The sequence below is a fragment of the Geotrypetes seraphini genome, chromosome 7 (assembly GCF_902459505.1).
Source record: "Geotrypetes seraphini chromosome 7, aGeoSer1.1, whole genome shotgun sequence".
NCBI classification, from domain to species: Eukaryota; Metazoa; Chordata; class Amphibia; order Gymnophiona; family Dermophiidae; genus Geotrypetes; species Geotrypetes seraphini.
This window is the reverse complement of record NC_047090.1, coordinates 2,069,957-2,082,421: the sequence shown is the minus strand read 5'-3', so window position 1 is coordinate 2,082,421 and position 12,465 is coordinate 2,069,957. Positions and strand designations below refer to the sequence as shown.

At 44.5% G+C, this 12,465-nt stretch overlaps 1 protein-coding gene across 4 annotated transcripts in view; it reads left to right on the top strand.

Moving 5' to 3' along the window:
• Positions 1 to 12,465, top strand: part of ACTR6 (actin related protein 6) — a 52,566-nt gene that overhangs the window by 21,045 nt on the left and 19,056 nt on the right. For all 4 annotated transcript variants that reach the window (XM_033952652.1, XM_033952650.1, XM_033952651.1 and 1 more), the window contains 2 exons: positions 2,277 to 2,412; positions 3,176 to 3,232. In XM_033952652.1, the coding sequence (XP_033808543.1) occupies positions 2,277 to 2,412; positions 3,176 to 3,232 (193 nt within the window). The remainder of the gene's footprint in view (positions 1 to 2,276; positions 2,413 to 3,175; positions 3,233 to 12,465) is intronic.

The window sequence follows — 12,465 nt, the reverse complement described above, 5'->3', positions numbered from 1 at the left end:
GCGGAGACTCAGAGGAGATATGATAGAGACCTTCAAGATCCTGAGGGGCATCGAAAAGGTTGACAAGGACAGATTTTTCAATTTGAAAGAAACCACAAGAACAAGGGGTCACTCGATGAAATTGAAGGGGGACAGGTTTAGAACAAACGCAAGGAAGTTCTTTTTCACACAGAGGGTGGTGGACACATGGAACGCCCTTCCGGAGGCCGTGATAGGAAATAGCACAGTACAGGGTTTCAAGGAAGACCTGGATAGGTTCCTGGAGGACAAAGGGATTGAGGGGTACAGATAAGAGTAGTGGAAGGTTTAGAGATAAGTGTAGAGGTAGGTATAAAATTAGTCAGGGACCGCTGCTCAGGCAATATGCCTGATGGGCCGCCGCGTGAGCGGACCGCTGGGCAGGATGGACCTCTGGTCTGCCCCGGCGGAGGCGACTACTTATGTTCTTATGTTCATGTGGAACCTTGTCGAAGGCTTTTTGGAAGTCAAGGTAAATGATATCTATGGATTCCCCTTTATCCACCTGGCTGGTTACCCCCTCAAAGAAGTACAATAAGTTCGTGAGGCATGACCTACCCTTGCAGAAGCCATGCTGGCTCGACTTTAGCTGCCCATAGTTGTCGATTTGTTCCCAGATGCTGTCTTTAATCAGCGCTTCCATCATCTTTCCCGGGACCGAGGTCAAGCTCACCGGCCTGTAGTTTCCTGGGTCTCCCCTTGAGCCTTTCTTGAAGATGGGTGCGACATTTGCTATTTTCCAGTCTTCCGGAATCTCTCCAGTCTTTAGGGATAGGTTGCATATTTGTCGAAGTGGCTCAGCTATTTCGTTCCTTAGTTCCTTGAGTACCCTTGGGTGAATGCCATCCGGACCTGGCGATTTGTCGCTCTTTAGCCTGTCTATCTGCCTGAGGACATCCACCTTGCTCACCTCTAGCTGGACCAGATTTTCATCCTGCTCTCCTTTTACGATCTCCTCGGACTCCGGAATCATCTTTTTGTGCTAACAAATCCAGCTAGGCGCAGTGCACTAGCTTCCAAGGCCATGATTGTCAGATGGATCCATAGGGCCATTTCATCAGCATGTATTGTTTGTGGGAAAGAGTCCCCTATTGTCGTGAAGACGCATTCAACTAGAAGTGTGGCTTCATTGTGGGCAGAAGCTCAGGCGGTCTCCCCTAAGGAGATTTGTATCTGTAGGACTTGGTCCACTCTGTATGCATTTGCCAAGTTTTACAGGGTAGATATGGTGGCACAGGAGGATTCTGCCTTTGGGTCCTCAGTGTTACGAACCAACGCAGTGGTCCTGCCCTAAATTCCTGAGACTGCTTTTGAATGTCACACCTACTGCAATAGAAAAAGAGATTACCTTGCTAATATCTTTTCTAGTAGATAGGTGTGTCATTCTGAATCCCTTTCCTGTCATGTGTTTCCTGTGCCTGCTAACTGTCTCACTCAGAATATTTTTATCAAAAACTGCAAGTTGGATGCCAGTCAAACCTTAAATTATGAAGAGAGTCTGTTACTTGGACACTTTGGGGTATTTTTTGAGCTTCATTAATGTTTCTGTTTGGCATGATTGTTCACTGTTTTGATTGTTCTGCTCTGTTCTCCTACTTCACATCTTGTTTCTAGAAAGGGCTATTGCCTGCTTTGGAACTAACTGTAGAGGGCAGCAGAGCCCTCTGTGAAGTAGGAGGGATTCAAAATCAGAGTGGATTCCTTCTGCAAGGCTCACAAGAACATAAGAACAGCCTTACTGGGTCAGACCAATGGTCCATCAAGCCCAGTAGCCCGTTCTCACGGTAGCCAATCCAAGTCACTAGTACCTGGCCTAAACCCAAGGTGTAGCAACATTCCATGCTACCAATATAGAGCAAGCAGTGGCTTCCCCCTTGTCTTTCTCAATAACAGACCATGGACTTTTCCTCCAGGAACTTGTCCAAATGCAGTATTCTACCAATTTACCTTGAATTCTGAAAGAAACTTGAAACATATCTCTTCTCTCAGTAGCCAACCTCCTATTCTTCACCTCTTCCCTCAAACAACCACAAGAGCGGGCTTAAAAATGTAACATCTAGAACATGATTTAATTGTTATTATAAAATGCATAGATTCCTTGTAGAAAATTGTGGTATATAAGACACTATATTGTATTGTATTAGCATTACAGGTTGATGGGGAATGATTGTTTTGGCCATTAAAGTTAAAAGCAGCTTTCTTTAAAAAGATTTTATGTATACTGAAAGTATGTTTCAGAGTCTTGTCTTGTCTTTTAGCTGGAGCACTCAGTGCACACAGATACTTTCGGGATAATCCATCTGAGTTGTGCTGTATCATTGTGGACAGTGGCTTTTCCTTTACACACATTGTACCATACTGCAGAAGTAAAAAGAAGCAGGAAGGAATTATTCGGTAATATGCACTGCTTTATTTGCTGGTTTATTGTGTTTCTTTAAGCTTTCTTTGTACTTTCTCTTCTGATTGTAGAACTTGCCTTGTGCCACCTTCAAATCTTGCTTGAAAACTTAATTATTTAAGAAAGTAACCTAGTTTGCTTGTTGGGAAATCCCAACAATCAGTTAACCGGCAAGTAAGGTCTTACCAGTTAAGTCTTTTTATGTAATTGTTGGGCTGCTGATAATGGAATGAGTCCCACTCAAATATTATTGGTTCCTTCTGGCTGGCTACATTGCTGGGTGGGTTGCTATAGACCAGTGAGTATGTAGGCATGTCCTTATACTAGTACGTATGGAATTTGGAGATTGAAGCAGTTGTCTTCATTCTTGCTTCTTGAATATCTGTATAAATTTTAGTAGTTTCTTTATTTTCCCAGCATCTGACATCACTTCCTGATCACAGGACCAGGAAGTGACATCAGAGGGAGAGCTGAGGCCAACGTGAACAGCAGGTAGAAGATGCTGCTCACTGCTGGTGAAGATTTCAAGAGGTATGTGGGGGGAGGGGGCATATGGCAGGAAGGAGTGCAAGAGGGTACGTAGCGTGGAGATGCAGGACGCCACTGCCCTGGGCACCTCCTTCCCTTGCTATGCCACTAGGTAGGAATTTGAAAGTTTAATTACTGCACATGGTATAGCTGTCCTGTGTGGTGTTTGTCATCTCTCATCTGTACCCCAGTATAAATAGGTAATAACACTTTTTAAAATTTTGTTTCTAGGATAAATGTGGGAGGAAAGCTCCTGACAAATCATCTAAAGGAGATCATCTCTTATAGGTAAAACTTATATTCTGCTTGTCATCATACGTCTAGCTAGGTTTCAACAATACAAACATCATAAAACATAATTAGAAATCTGGGCTGTGGTGTAATAAAATCTGGCCTGCCAGACAATTACAAATTTGCAATTAAGCAGGCCCGCCGACAGACTATTTTTTTTACCCAATCAGGTACAGCTGCATCAGCTGTAGGTTCACGTGGCTTCCTGATCTCACATTAAAGCAGCCTGCAGAGGATCGCTGGTCAGCTGTAGCAATCCTAGCAAGCTGCCGTAGCCTCAGCAGCACGTTCCCTCTGCCATGGTCCCGTACATCAGAGGAGGGGCGAGACTGCGGCAGAGGGAAGATGCTGCGGAGGCTGACGGCAGTCCGCTAGGATTGCTACAGCTGACCAGCAATCCTCTGCAGGCTGCTTTATTGTGAGGCTGGGATGGAGGAGGGAAGAAACAGAGGGCCAAATCTCGGGCCAAAAAGAAGGATAGAAACATAGAACATGATGGCAGAAAAGGGCCACGGCCCATCTAGTCTGCCCACACTAATGTCTCACCCCCTAACAACCTCCATGAAGAAATCCCACATGCCAATCCCATCTTTTCTTAAAATCTGGCACGCTGCTGGCCTCAATTACCTGTTGTGGAAGATTATTCCAGCAATCAACCACCCTTTCGGTGAAGAAGTATTTTCTGGTGTCGCCATGAAATTTCCCACCCCTGATTTTCAACGGATGCCCTCTTGTTGCCATAGATCCTTTAAGGAAAAAGAGATCCTCTTCCACCTCGATACGGCCTGTGACATATTTGAACATCTCGATCATGTCTCCCCTCTCTCTGCGTTCCTCGAGTGAGTACAGCTGCAACTTACCCAGTCGTTCCTCATACAGGAGATCCTTGAGACCTGAGACCATCCTGGTGGCCATTTGCTGAACTGACTCAACTCTCCGCACATCTTTTTGATAATGCGGCCTCCAGAATTGTAATAGTATTCCAGATGGGGTCTCACCATGGATCTGTACAACGGCATTATGACCTCGGGCTTACGGCTGACGAAACTTCTACGGATACAGCCCATGATTTGTCTAGCCCTGGATGAAGCTTTCTCCACTTGATTGGCAGTCTTCATGTCTTCGCTAATGATCACCCCCAAGTCACGTTCTGCTACAGTCCTTGCTAGGATCTCACCATTTAGGGTGTAAGTCCTGCATGGATTTTTGCCGCCAAGGTGCATGACCTTGCATTTTTTGGCATTGAAACTTAGTTGCCAAGTCTTTGACCAGTGCTCCAGCAGGAGTAGGTCCTGCGTCATACTGTCGGGCATTGAGCTTTTGTCGGGCACTGTGCTTTCATCTGTTGTGTGGTTGCCTACTATGCTGCATAGTTTGGCGTCATCGGCGAATAATGTAATTTTACCTCGAAGCCCCTCAGCCAAGTCTCTTATGAAGATGTTAAATAGGATCGGGCCCAAGACCGAGCCCTGCGGCTCTCCGCTGATCACCTCTGTCGTATCGGAGAGGGTACCGTTTACCACTACCCTCTGAAGTCTACCTCTAAGCCAATCCCTAACCCATGCGGTTAATGTTTCACCCAGTCCCATCGAACCCATCTTGCTCAATAACCTGTGGTGTGGGACGCTATCAAACGCTTTGCTGAAGTCCAAGTACATGATGTCCAGGGACTCCCCTATATCCAGTTTTCTTGATATAGGGGAGTCCCTGGACGTAGTGTACTTGGACTTCAACAAAGCGTTTGATAGCATCCCACACCGCAGGTTATTGAGCAAGATGGGTTCGATGGGACTAGGAGACCTCTGGGAGAGGGAAGGGAAGAAGGAGACCCTGGCAAGCGAGTTATCAGAAGACAACCAGAGCCTGAGACCACAACATGATTTGAATAATGACCAGATAACAAAAGGTAGAAAAAATAATTTTATTTTCTGATTACAATATGTCATATTTGAAATGTATATCCTGCCAGAGCTGGTGTTAGACAGCAGGTATGAACTAGAACCTAAAAGAGAGAGTGGAAAAGTCTCTTTTTTTAAATATTTATTTTGTTTACATCACAGAGCCGGCATGGGGTTGGAGAGGTTGTAACCTGTCAAAAGCCCAGCACTACAGCTAGCCTTGTTCCAGCTAGAAAGCATAAAAATATAGCCCTGAGCTGATCAATGCAGCAGCTCTCCAACTAGCAGGGAACAGGACTCTGATTCTGGGGAGGTTCCCAAGAGCAGGAGCCCTGGGAGGATTTAGGACATTATGGAGACAAAAACTCCTTTAAACCTAGGCCAGTCACTGGTAGGACACAGCCTAAGAAACAGGCTCTAGTTCCTTTAGGCACACACCTGCTGAGACTAATTGTAGAGCAGGAGAAAGCCCAGGGAAAGCTGAAACCTGCCCATCCCCATATAGGCTTGGGCGTGGCTCTTCCAGGGAAAGAGAGTTTGAGCAGTGCAAACCAGAGAGAGACAGAGCTGAACCAGGAGAGGAGTCAGACCCTGGGTTAGGTGCTCCAGAGGCCAGGCAAGGAGAAGAAGTAGAAATGCTAGATTGGGAGGACTCTTTACCAGCTAATCAGCTGCCATGCCTGGTACTAGAAGAGGCAATTGAAGTTGCTCTGCCACCAGCTGTTGGATCAGATGGATGTAAGTTAAAGCTGTTTGTTATTTTGTTGTTTTTTTTTCAAAATTTCTCAATATCACCAGCAGGGGGCACAATATCCCACTCCTGGTACCACTTGTCATGCAGCCGGTGTCGGGCCTTGAAGCAGGTACCCTGGCTGAGTGCAATCACTGATCTTGGCGTGCCGTCAAAAGTTGAAAGCCCTGCTGGGAAAATAATGTTCTGAGAAAGTTATGGTCAGCATGACAAAAAGTTCCCAAACACAATAAGGGCCACAGTCCAGCCACTGTAAAAATAAAATAGGCTTTATTTGTGTCCTCAGCCCATGTTCAAAACATCTAGCAACAACAAAAATTAACAGAAGTCCAGTGATTACTTTTGAGTTCAACACCCTGTGCACAGTTCTTTGAGCACAGGGGGGAAAAAAAAACCTCCAGGCTTTTGAAATAAAGCTATTCTCACTTCTGAGTTTCAACACTTCCTAAGCTCAAACAGTCCAATGAATCAAGCTCCAAAATTCAAAACAAAAACTTCTCTTTGGGCCAATTTAGCCAGCCCCACAAGCACAGTCCATTCCTGGGATCCAGTCAACATACAGAACAAAACACTTTTCTTCCTGTAGCACAAACACTGGCTCTTGCTGTAGCACTGCTTGAGTAGAACCAGGATTCCCAAGCAGGCTAGGGGGAAATAGCCTGTTCACTACAGATGTTAGCCGCCCTCCCCAAGACAGGCTTTGGATCTACTTTCCTCACCCTCAACAAGGCCTTTAGCAGTGGCCACACTGCTCCAAACAAGAACATAAGAGTTGCCGCTGCTGGGTCAGATCAGTAGTCCATCCTGCCCAGCGGTCCGCTCACGCCGCGGCCCCCAGGTCAAAGACCAGTGTTCTAAATGAGTCCAGCCTCACCTGCGTTCGTCCCAGTTTAGCAGGAACTTGTCCATCTTAGTCTTGAAACCCTGAGGGTGTTTTCCCCTACAACAGCCTCCGGAAGAGCGTTCCAGCTCTCCACCACTCTCTGGGTGAAGAAGAACTTCCTTAGGTTTATATGGAATCTATTCCCTTTTAACTTTAGAGAGTGCCCTCTCGTTCTCTCTACCTTGGAGAGGGTGAACAACCTGTCTTTATCTACTAAGTCTATTCCCTTCAGTATTTTGAATGTTTCGATCATGTCTCCTCTCAGTCTTCTCTTTTCAAGGAAGAAGAGGCCAAGTTTCTCTAATCTCTCGCTGTACGGCAACTTTTCCAGCCCCTTAACCATTTTAGTCACTCTTCTCTGGACCCTTTCGAGTAGTTCCGTATCCTTCATGTACGGCGACCAGTGCTGGACGCAGTACTCCAGGTGAGGGCGTACCATGGCCCGGTACAGCGGCATGATAACCTTCTCCGATCTGTTCGTGATCCCCTTCTTTATCATTCCTAGCATTCTGTTCGCCCTGTTTGCCACCGCCGCACATTGTGCAGATGGCTTCATCAACTTGTTGATCAGAACTCCCAAGTCTCTTTCCTGGGAGGTCTCTCCAAGTATCGCCCCTGACATCCTGTATTCATGCATTACTTTGTACTTAGTAGCAAAGTAACACAGATAACAGGGGAAACAAATCCACAAAATACAAAGTAGCAAAACTGGGTGGAATTGTCCAATCAGAAAGGTGCACAAATAAAAGTGTCTTTCAACTCATCTGATTGATCTTTATTCATCCAAAGTAACTCGACCCGACATGTACCCAAAGATCTTCAAGACTCCTGACGCAGGCCTTAGGGCCGAAACATGTACATGTCGGGTCGAGTTACTTTGGATGAATAAAGATCAATCAGATGAGTTGAAAGACACTTTTATTTGTGCACCTTTCTGATTGGACAATTCCACCCAGTTTTGCTACTTTGTATTTTGTGGATTTGTTTCCCCTGTTATCTGTGTTACTTTGTACTTATCCACGTTGAACCTCATTTGCCATGACAATGCCCATTTCTCGAGCTTTATTATGCCACTTTATAGATCTTCGCAATCTCCCTGTGTTTTCACTACTCTGAATAACTTTGTATCGTCCACAAATTTTTTTTTTTTAAATTATTATTTATTTATTTATAGATTTCAATTATAAATCGTCCGCAAATTTAATCACCTCACTCGTCGTACCAAAGAAAAATACCAAATTCGTTTTAAGCTACTGGGAATTCAAATTAGTTTTAAGGTCCTGAGAATCCAACCAGCCAGCAAACACAGTCCTTTTATCCCAGCACAGAGCAGTGTCAGCTTCTTCAATCCAGCCAAAAAGAAATGGACAACCCCCCCCCTCTCCCAGCTTTAACTTAAATCTATCTGATCAACAGCTGGTGGCAGAGCAACTTCCATTGCCTCTTCTAGTCCCTGGCATGGCAGCTGCTTAGCTGGAAAAGAGTCCTCCCAATCTAGCATTTCTACTTCTCCTTGCCTGGCCTCTGGAGAACCTAACCCAGGGTCTGACTCCTCTCCTGGTTCAGCTCTGTCTCTCTATGGTTTGCACTGCTCAGTCTCTCTTTCCCTGGAAGAGCCATGCCCAAGCCTATATGGGGATGGGCAGGCTTCAGCTTTCCCTGGGCTTTCTCCTGCTCTACAAGTTTCAAGTTTATTTTTAACTTATTGAATCGCTTAATTTAATTTGCTAAGCGATTTACAAATAAAAAAAGAAAGAGGTGTACACATTAGGTTAATTATAATAGATTAAATAAGTTTGACATACTAACATACAAACTAACGGATACATAAGGGAAGAAAGGGCAGAACTACAATTGTATATATAAAATATATAAAAGAAAACATAAATGATAAAAACAGCAGGTAGGGTGATTTAAGATTTAAAAAAATAAAATAAAAATGATTATAAGTTAAAATATGATTATAAGTTTAAAAAGGAAGCTCTTCAGAATGCCTTTAAAAAGTTTTAGGTCATTTTCCTCTCTTATATACTGAGGTAAAGTGTTCCATAATTGTGGGGCCATTACAGAAAAAATATCAAGGCGACGAGTTCCGATAACTTTTAGCGATGGAACTGTTAAGTTTTTGATTAGTGGACCTTAGAGAACGTGATGTACTATGTGGAATAAGTAACTTATTAATGAATTGAGGCTCGTTTGAGGACAATGTTTTAAAAACTAAAAGAAAATTTTAAAAGTAATGCGATGAGCGATGGGAAGCCAATGTGATTCAATCAAGAGTGGTGTGACATGGTCAAATTTTTTACGGTTATGTATTAATTTGATGGCGGTATTTTGAACTATCTGTAGTCTCCTCTTTTCTTTTTTGATAACATTTATTAGAAAAGAGTTACAATAATTGAGTTTTGAAATAATTAACGAGAGAATCAATATATTGAGCGATTTTGGTTCTAAAAATTTAGCAATTGAGCGGATCATACGCAGCCTATAAAAACAAGATTTGACAGTGTTAGTTATGTGTTCGTGGAAAGATAACCTATCATCTATAATGATACCTAGTATTTTTAGGGATTTTACTGATTTTAGATGAACATTGTCTAAAATAAATGGAGCACTTAGTGTTTTGGATTTTTGTATGTTTAAAGCTAACATATTAGAGCTAAGCCATTGTTTAATATCTACTAGCTTTCTATTCATTTCAGTTATTTCATCTTTGTTGTCTGGGTTAAGTGGATGAAGCAATTGAACATCATCAGCATAAGTGAAGGTAGTGAAGCCTATAGATCGACATAGGCATAGTAATGGAGAAAGAAAGATATTGAATAAAAGAGGGGATAATATGGATCCTTGGGGGATTAGTCTCAGCAGGTTTGTGCCTAAAGGAACTAGAGCCTGTTTCTTGGCTGTGTCCTACCAGTGACTGGCCTAGGTTTAAAGGAGTTTTTGTCCCCATAATGTCCCAAATCCTCCCAGGGCTCCTGCTCTTGGGAAACCTCCCCAGAATCAAAGTCCTGATCCCTGCTAGTTGGAGAGCTACTGCACTGATCAGCTCTCTTCAGCTTCAGGGCTATGTTTTTATGCTTTCTAGCTGGAAAAAGGCTAGCTGTAGTCCTGGGCTTGTGTCAAACCGTATACTTCTACTAAGACTAAGGGGTCCTTTTTATTAAGGTGCACATTTAGCGTGCTCTAAATTGGTTAGCGTATCTTAATTAAAGGACACCTAAGTATCTTAATAAAAAATTTGGCCTGCGACTTAGCCTATGTTTTAGATTTCGACCCCTTATATGATTGAGTTTGACACCCCTGCTCTAGGGCAAGGACGTCCGACCTCAGCCCTCACCAGGTCGTGTTTTCAGGATTTCCCAAATTAATATGCATGAGATCTAATTTGGAAGCAGTGTATGCAAATAGATCTCATGCAAAGTCATTGGAGAAATCCTGAAAACCTGACTGGATTGTGGACTGACATTGGACAGCCCTGTTCTAAAGGTTCTGGGCAGTCTAATGTTCATAATTCCAGGTGCTTTCAACAATATTCAGGATCTCTGAGCAGAGGCTCCTCCAATCAGGGATCACAGCAGAAATTCACAGTAGAGAATGACACGGGGAAAAAATTTATCACCGTCCCTGCCCTGTCCCCGTGAGCTCGTCCCCATCCCTGTCCCGTCGTCGCGAGCTCAAACCCCGTCCCTGCCCCATCCACGTGAGCTCAGTCCCCGTCCCCACCCTGCAAACTATCAGATCTCATCCGTATAAGCCTCAAATAGTTATGATTTTATACTGAACTTATTTTATTGAAAGTATAAAAACACACTATTCTGTACAATTGTCATTTTATAAACACAAATAATACCGAGCAAGGATCAATAAAATCCCTGTCTGCCATCTCTTTCACAAATATCCCCTCCACTATTGTGAAAACTGAACAAACCAAATTACTACAGAATGCTACGTAGAAAAAGCAAGCTAAAAGAATAACACAGTCACACATGACAGGAATAGTGTTAGGGGAGAGCAACTAGGGCAACTGCTGCCTGGTCAGAGAAAGAGCCCTAAGCCAGCTGGAAGCTAAAGAAGCACAGCCTGGGCTTTGCGATCCCCAATTATGTCTAATACCAGCTCTAGCAGGGTACATATTTCAAATCTGAAATATTCTAATCACAAAATATAAAATAAATTTATTTTTTTTTACCTTTTGTCTAGTAATTTTATTGTTCAAATCACATTGGTCTCAGCATTGGTTTTGGGTTCCTTCTGTCTTCATCGTGGCATGGCTGGCTCCTGAAGGTAAAATAGGCGCAATTTTTTTTTTACCACATGAGCAAGACTTTTCACAGCTTCCACGGGGCGGTGAAAGGTCTTGTCTCCATTCCCGCGGGGCAGTGAAAGGTTTTGTCCCCATTCCTGCAGTAAACCAGTTGCAAATGTCCCCATTACTGTGGATTTACTGCGGTGACCCACGGTTTACCGCGATAAACAGTCCCTGTGTCATTCTCTAATTCACAGGTCCTAGGTGAAGCCAAACCTCCAGTTGTCCCAGGACAAGCAGGCAGCATATTCTCAACAGTGGTGACGTCACCGACGGAGCCCCGCAGCGGACAGCCTTGAAAGCAGACTTGCTTGAAGATCTTTGAAAGAGCTTCCGAGTGCTGCACTGCGTATGCGCTAGTGTCTTCCCATCCGAGTTACGGTGCGCGTCTCCTGTGAGGAACTCAGTTCAACGTTTTCCGCGGAGCCAAGAAGTCATCTGAACTTCAGCTCTGCAGCCTTCGTTGCCTTCTCTCACCGCAGCTTTTTTATTTTTATTAAGTCGCTGTGCTCGCGTTTCTCTACGGTTTTCTTTTGTAAAAAAAAAAAAAGAAAATTAAAACTTATTTTATTTTTTTATATTTCTTCCGGCCAGCAGCCTTTTGGACTTGGCCTGGCCTCTCGCCTCGTTTGATACGTCAGCCTTTATTTTTTCTATGTCCCGGCCTCTAACCAGGTTCAAAAAGTGTAGCCAGTACAACAAGACCCTCTCAATCACCGATCCTCATAGTCAGTGTATTGTTTGCCTGGGTCCTGAACATTGTCCCGACGCTTATTTGCGCTGTGCTACCCTCCAACCTCGGGCATTTCGTCGGCGCCGTGCCAAGCTCCTCCAACTTTTTGGCACGATGGACCAGCCGGCTGACAAGGCCTCGACCTCAGCTTCGGGGACGGCCTCGACCTCTAAGTCTTCGACCTTGACTCCAGCCTCTGCCTCCACCAAGACCTCGACGCCTTCGGCCTCGAGGGCCTCGGCGGCGCCTCCTCTGAAGATCTCAACGGGTAAGTTTCCTGTCTCTCCTTCAGGTAACATTTCTAAGAAACCTCCATAGTCTCAGGAATCCCAGGCCGTGCCTACAGTCCTGCCAGCCTCTTCGAGACCTCCAGCTAAGCGTGCCTCCAAGCATCGGGAATACTCAACCTCGAGGTCGCCCTCCTTGGAGCGCACTACTGAACCTTCGAGACCTGATCCCTTTCTCTCGGTGCCAATGTTCGAGGACATGTTAAAAGCCATTCTGACCACTCAGATTTCCTCGGTCATGGCTCAACTCTTCCCGCCCTCGACCCTGCTTCATGCGAGCCAGCTGAGCGGCAGTCTTGAGACCCCGGTGGAAACACCTAGAGGCAAGCCTTGGAAGTCTCGTCGTCTCTCAATCAATGTAACTCTTCG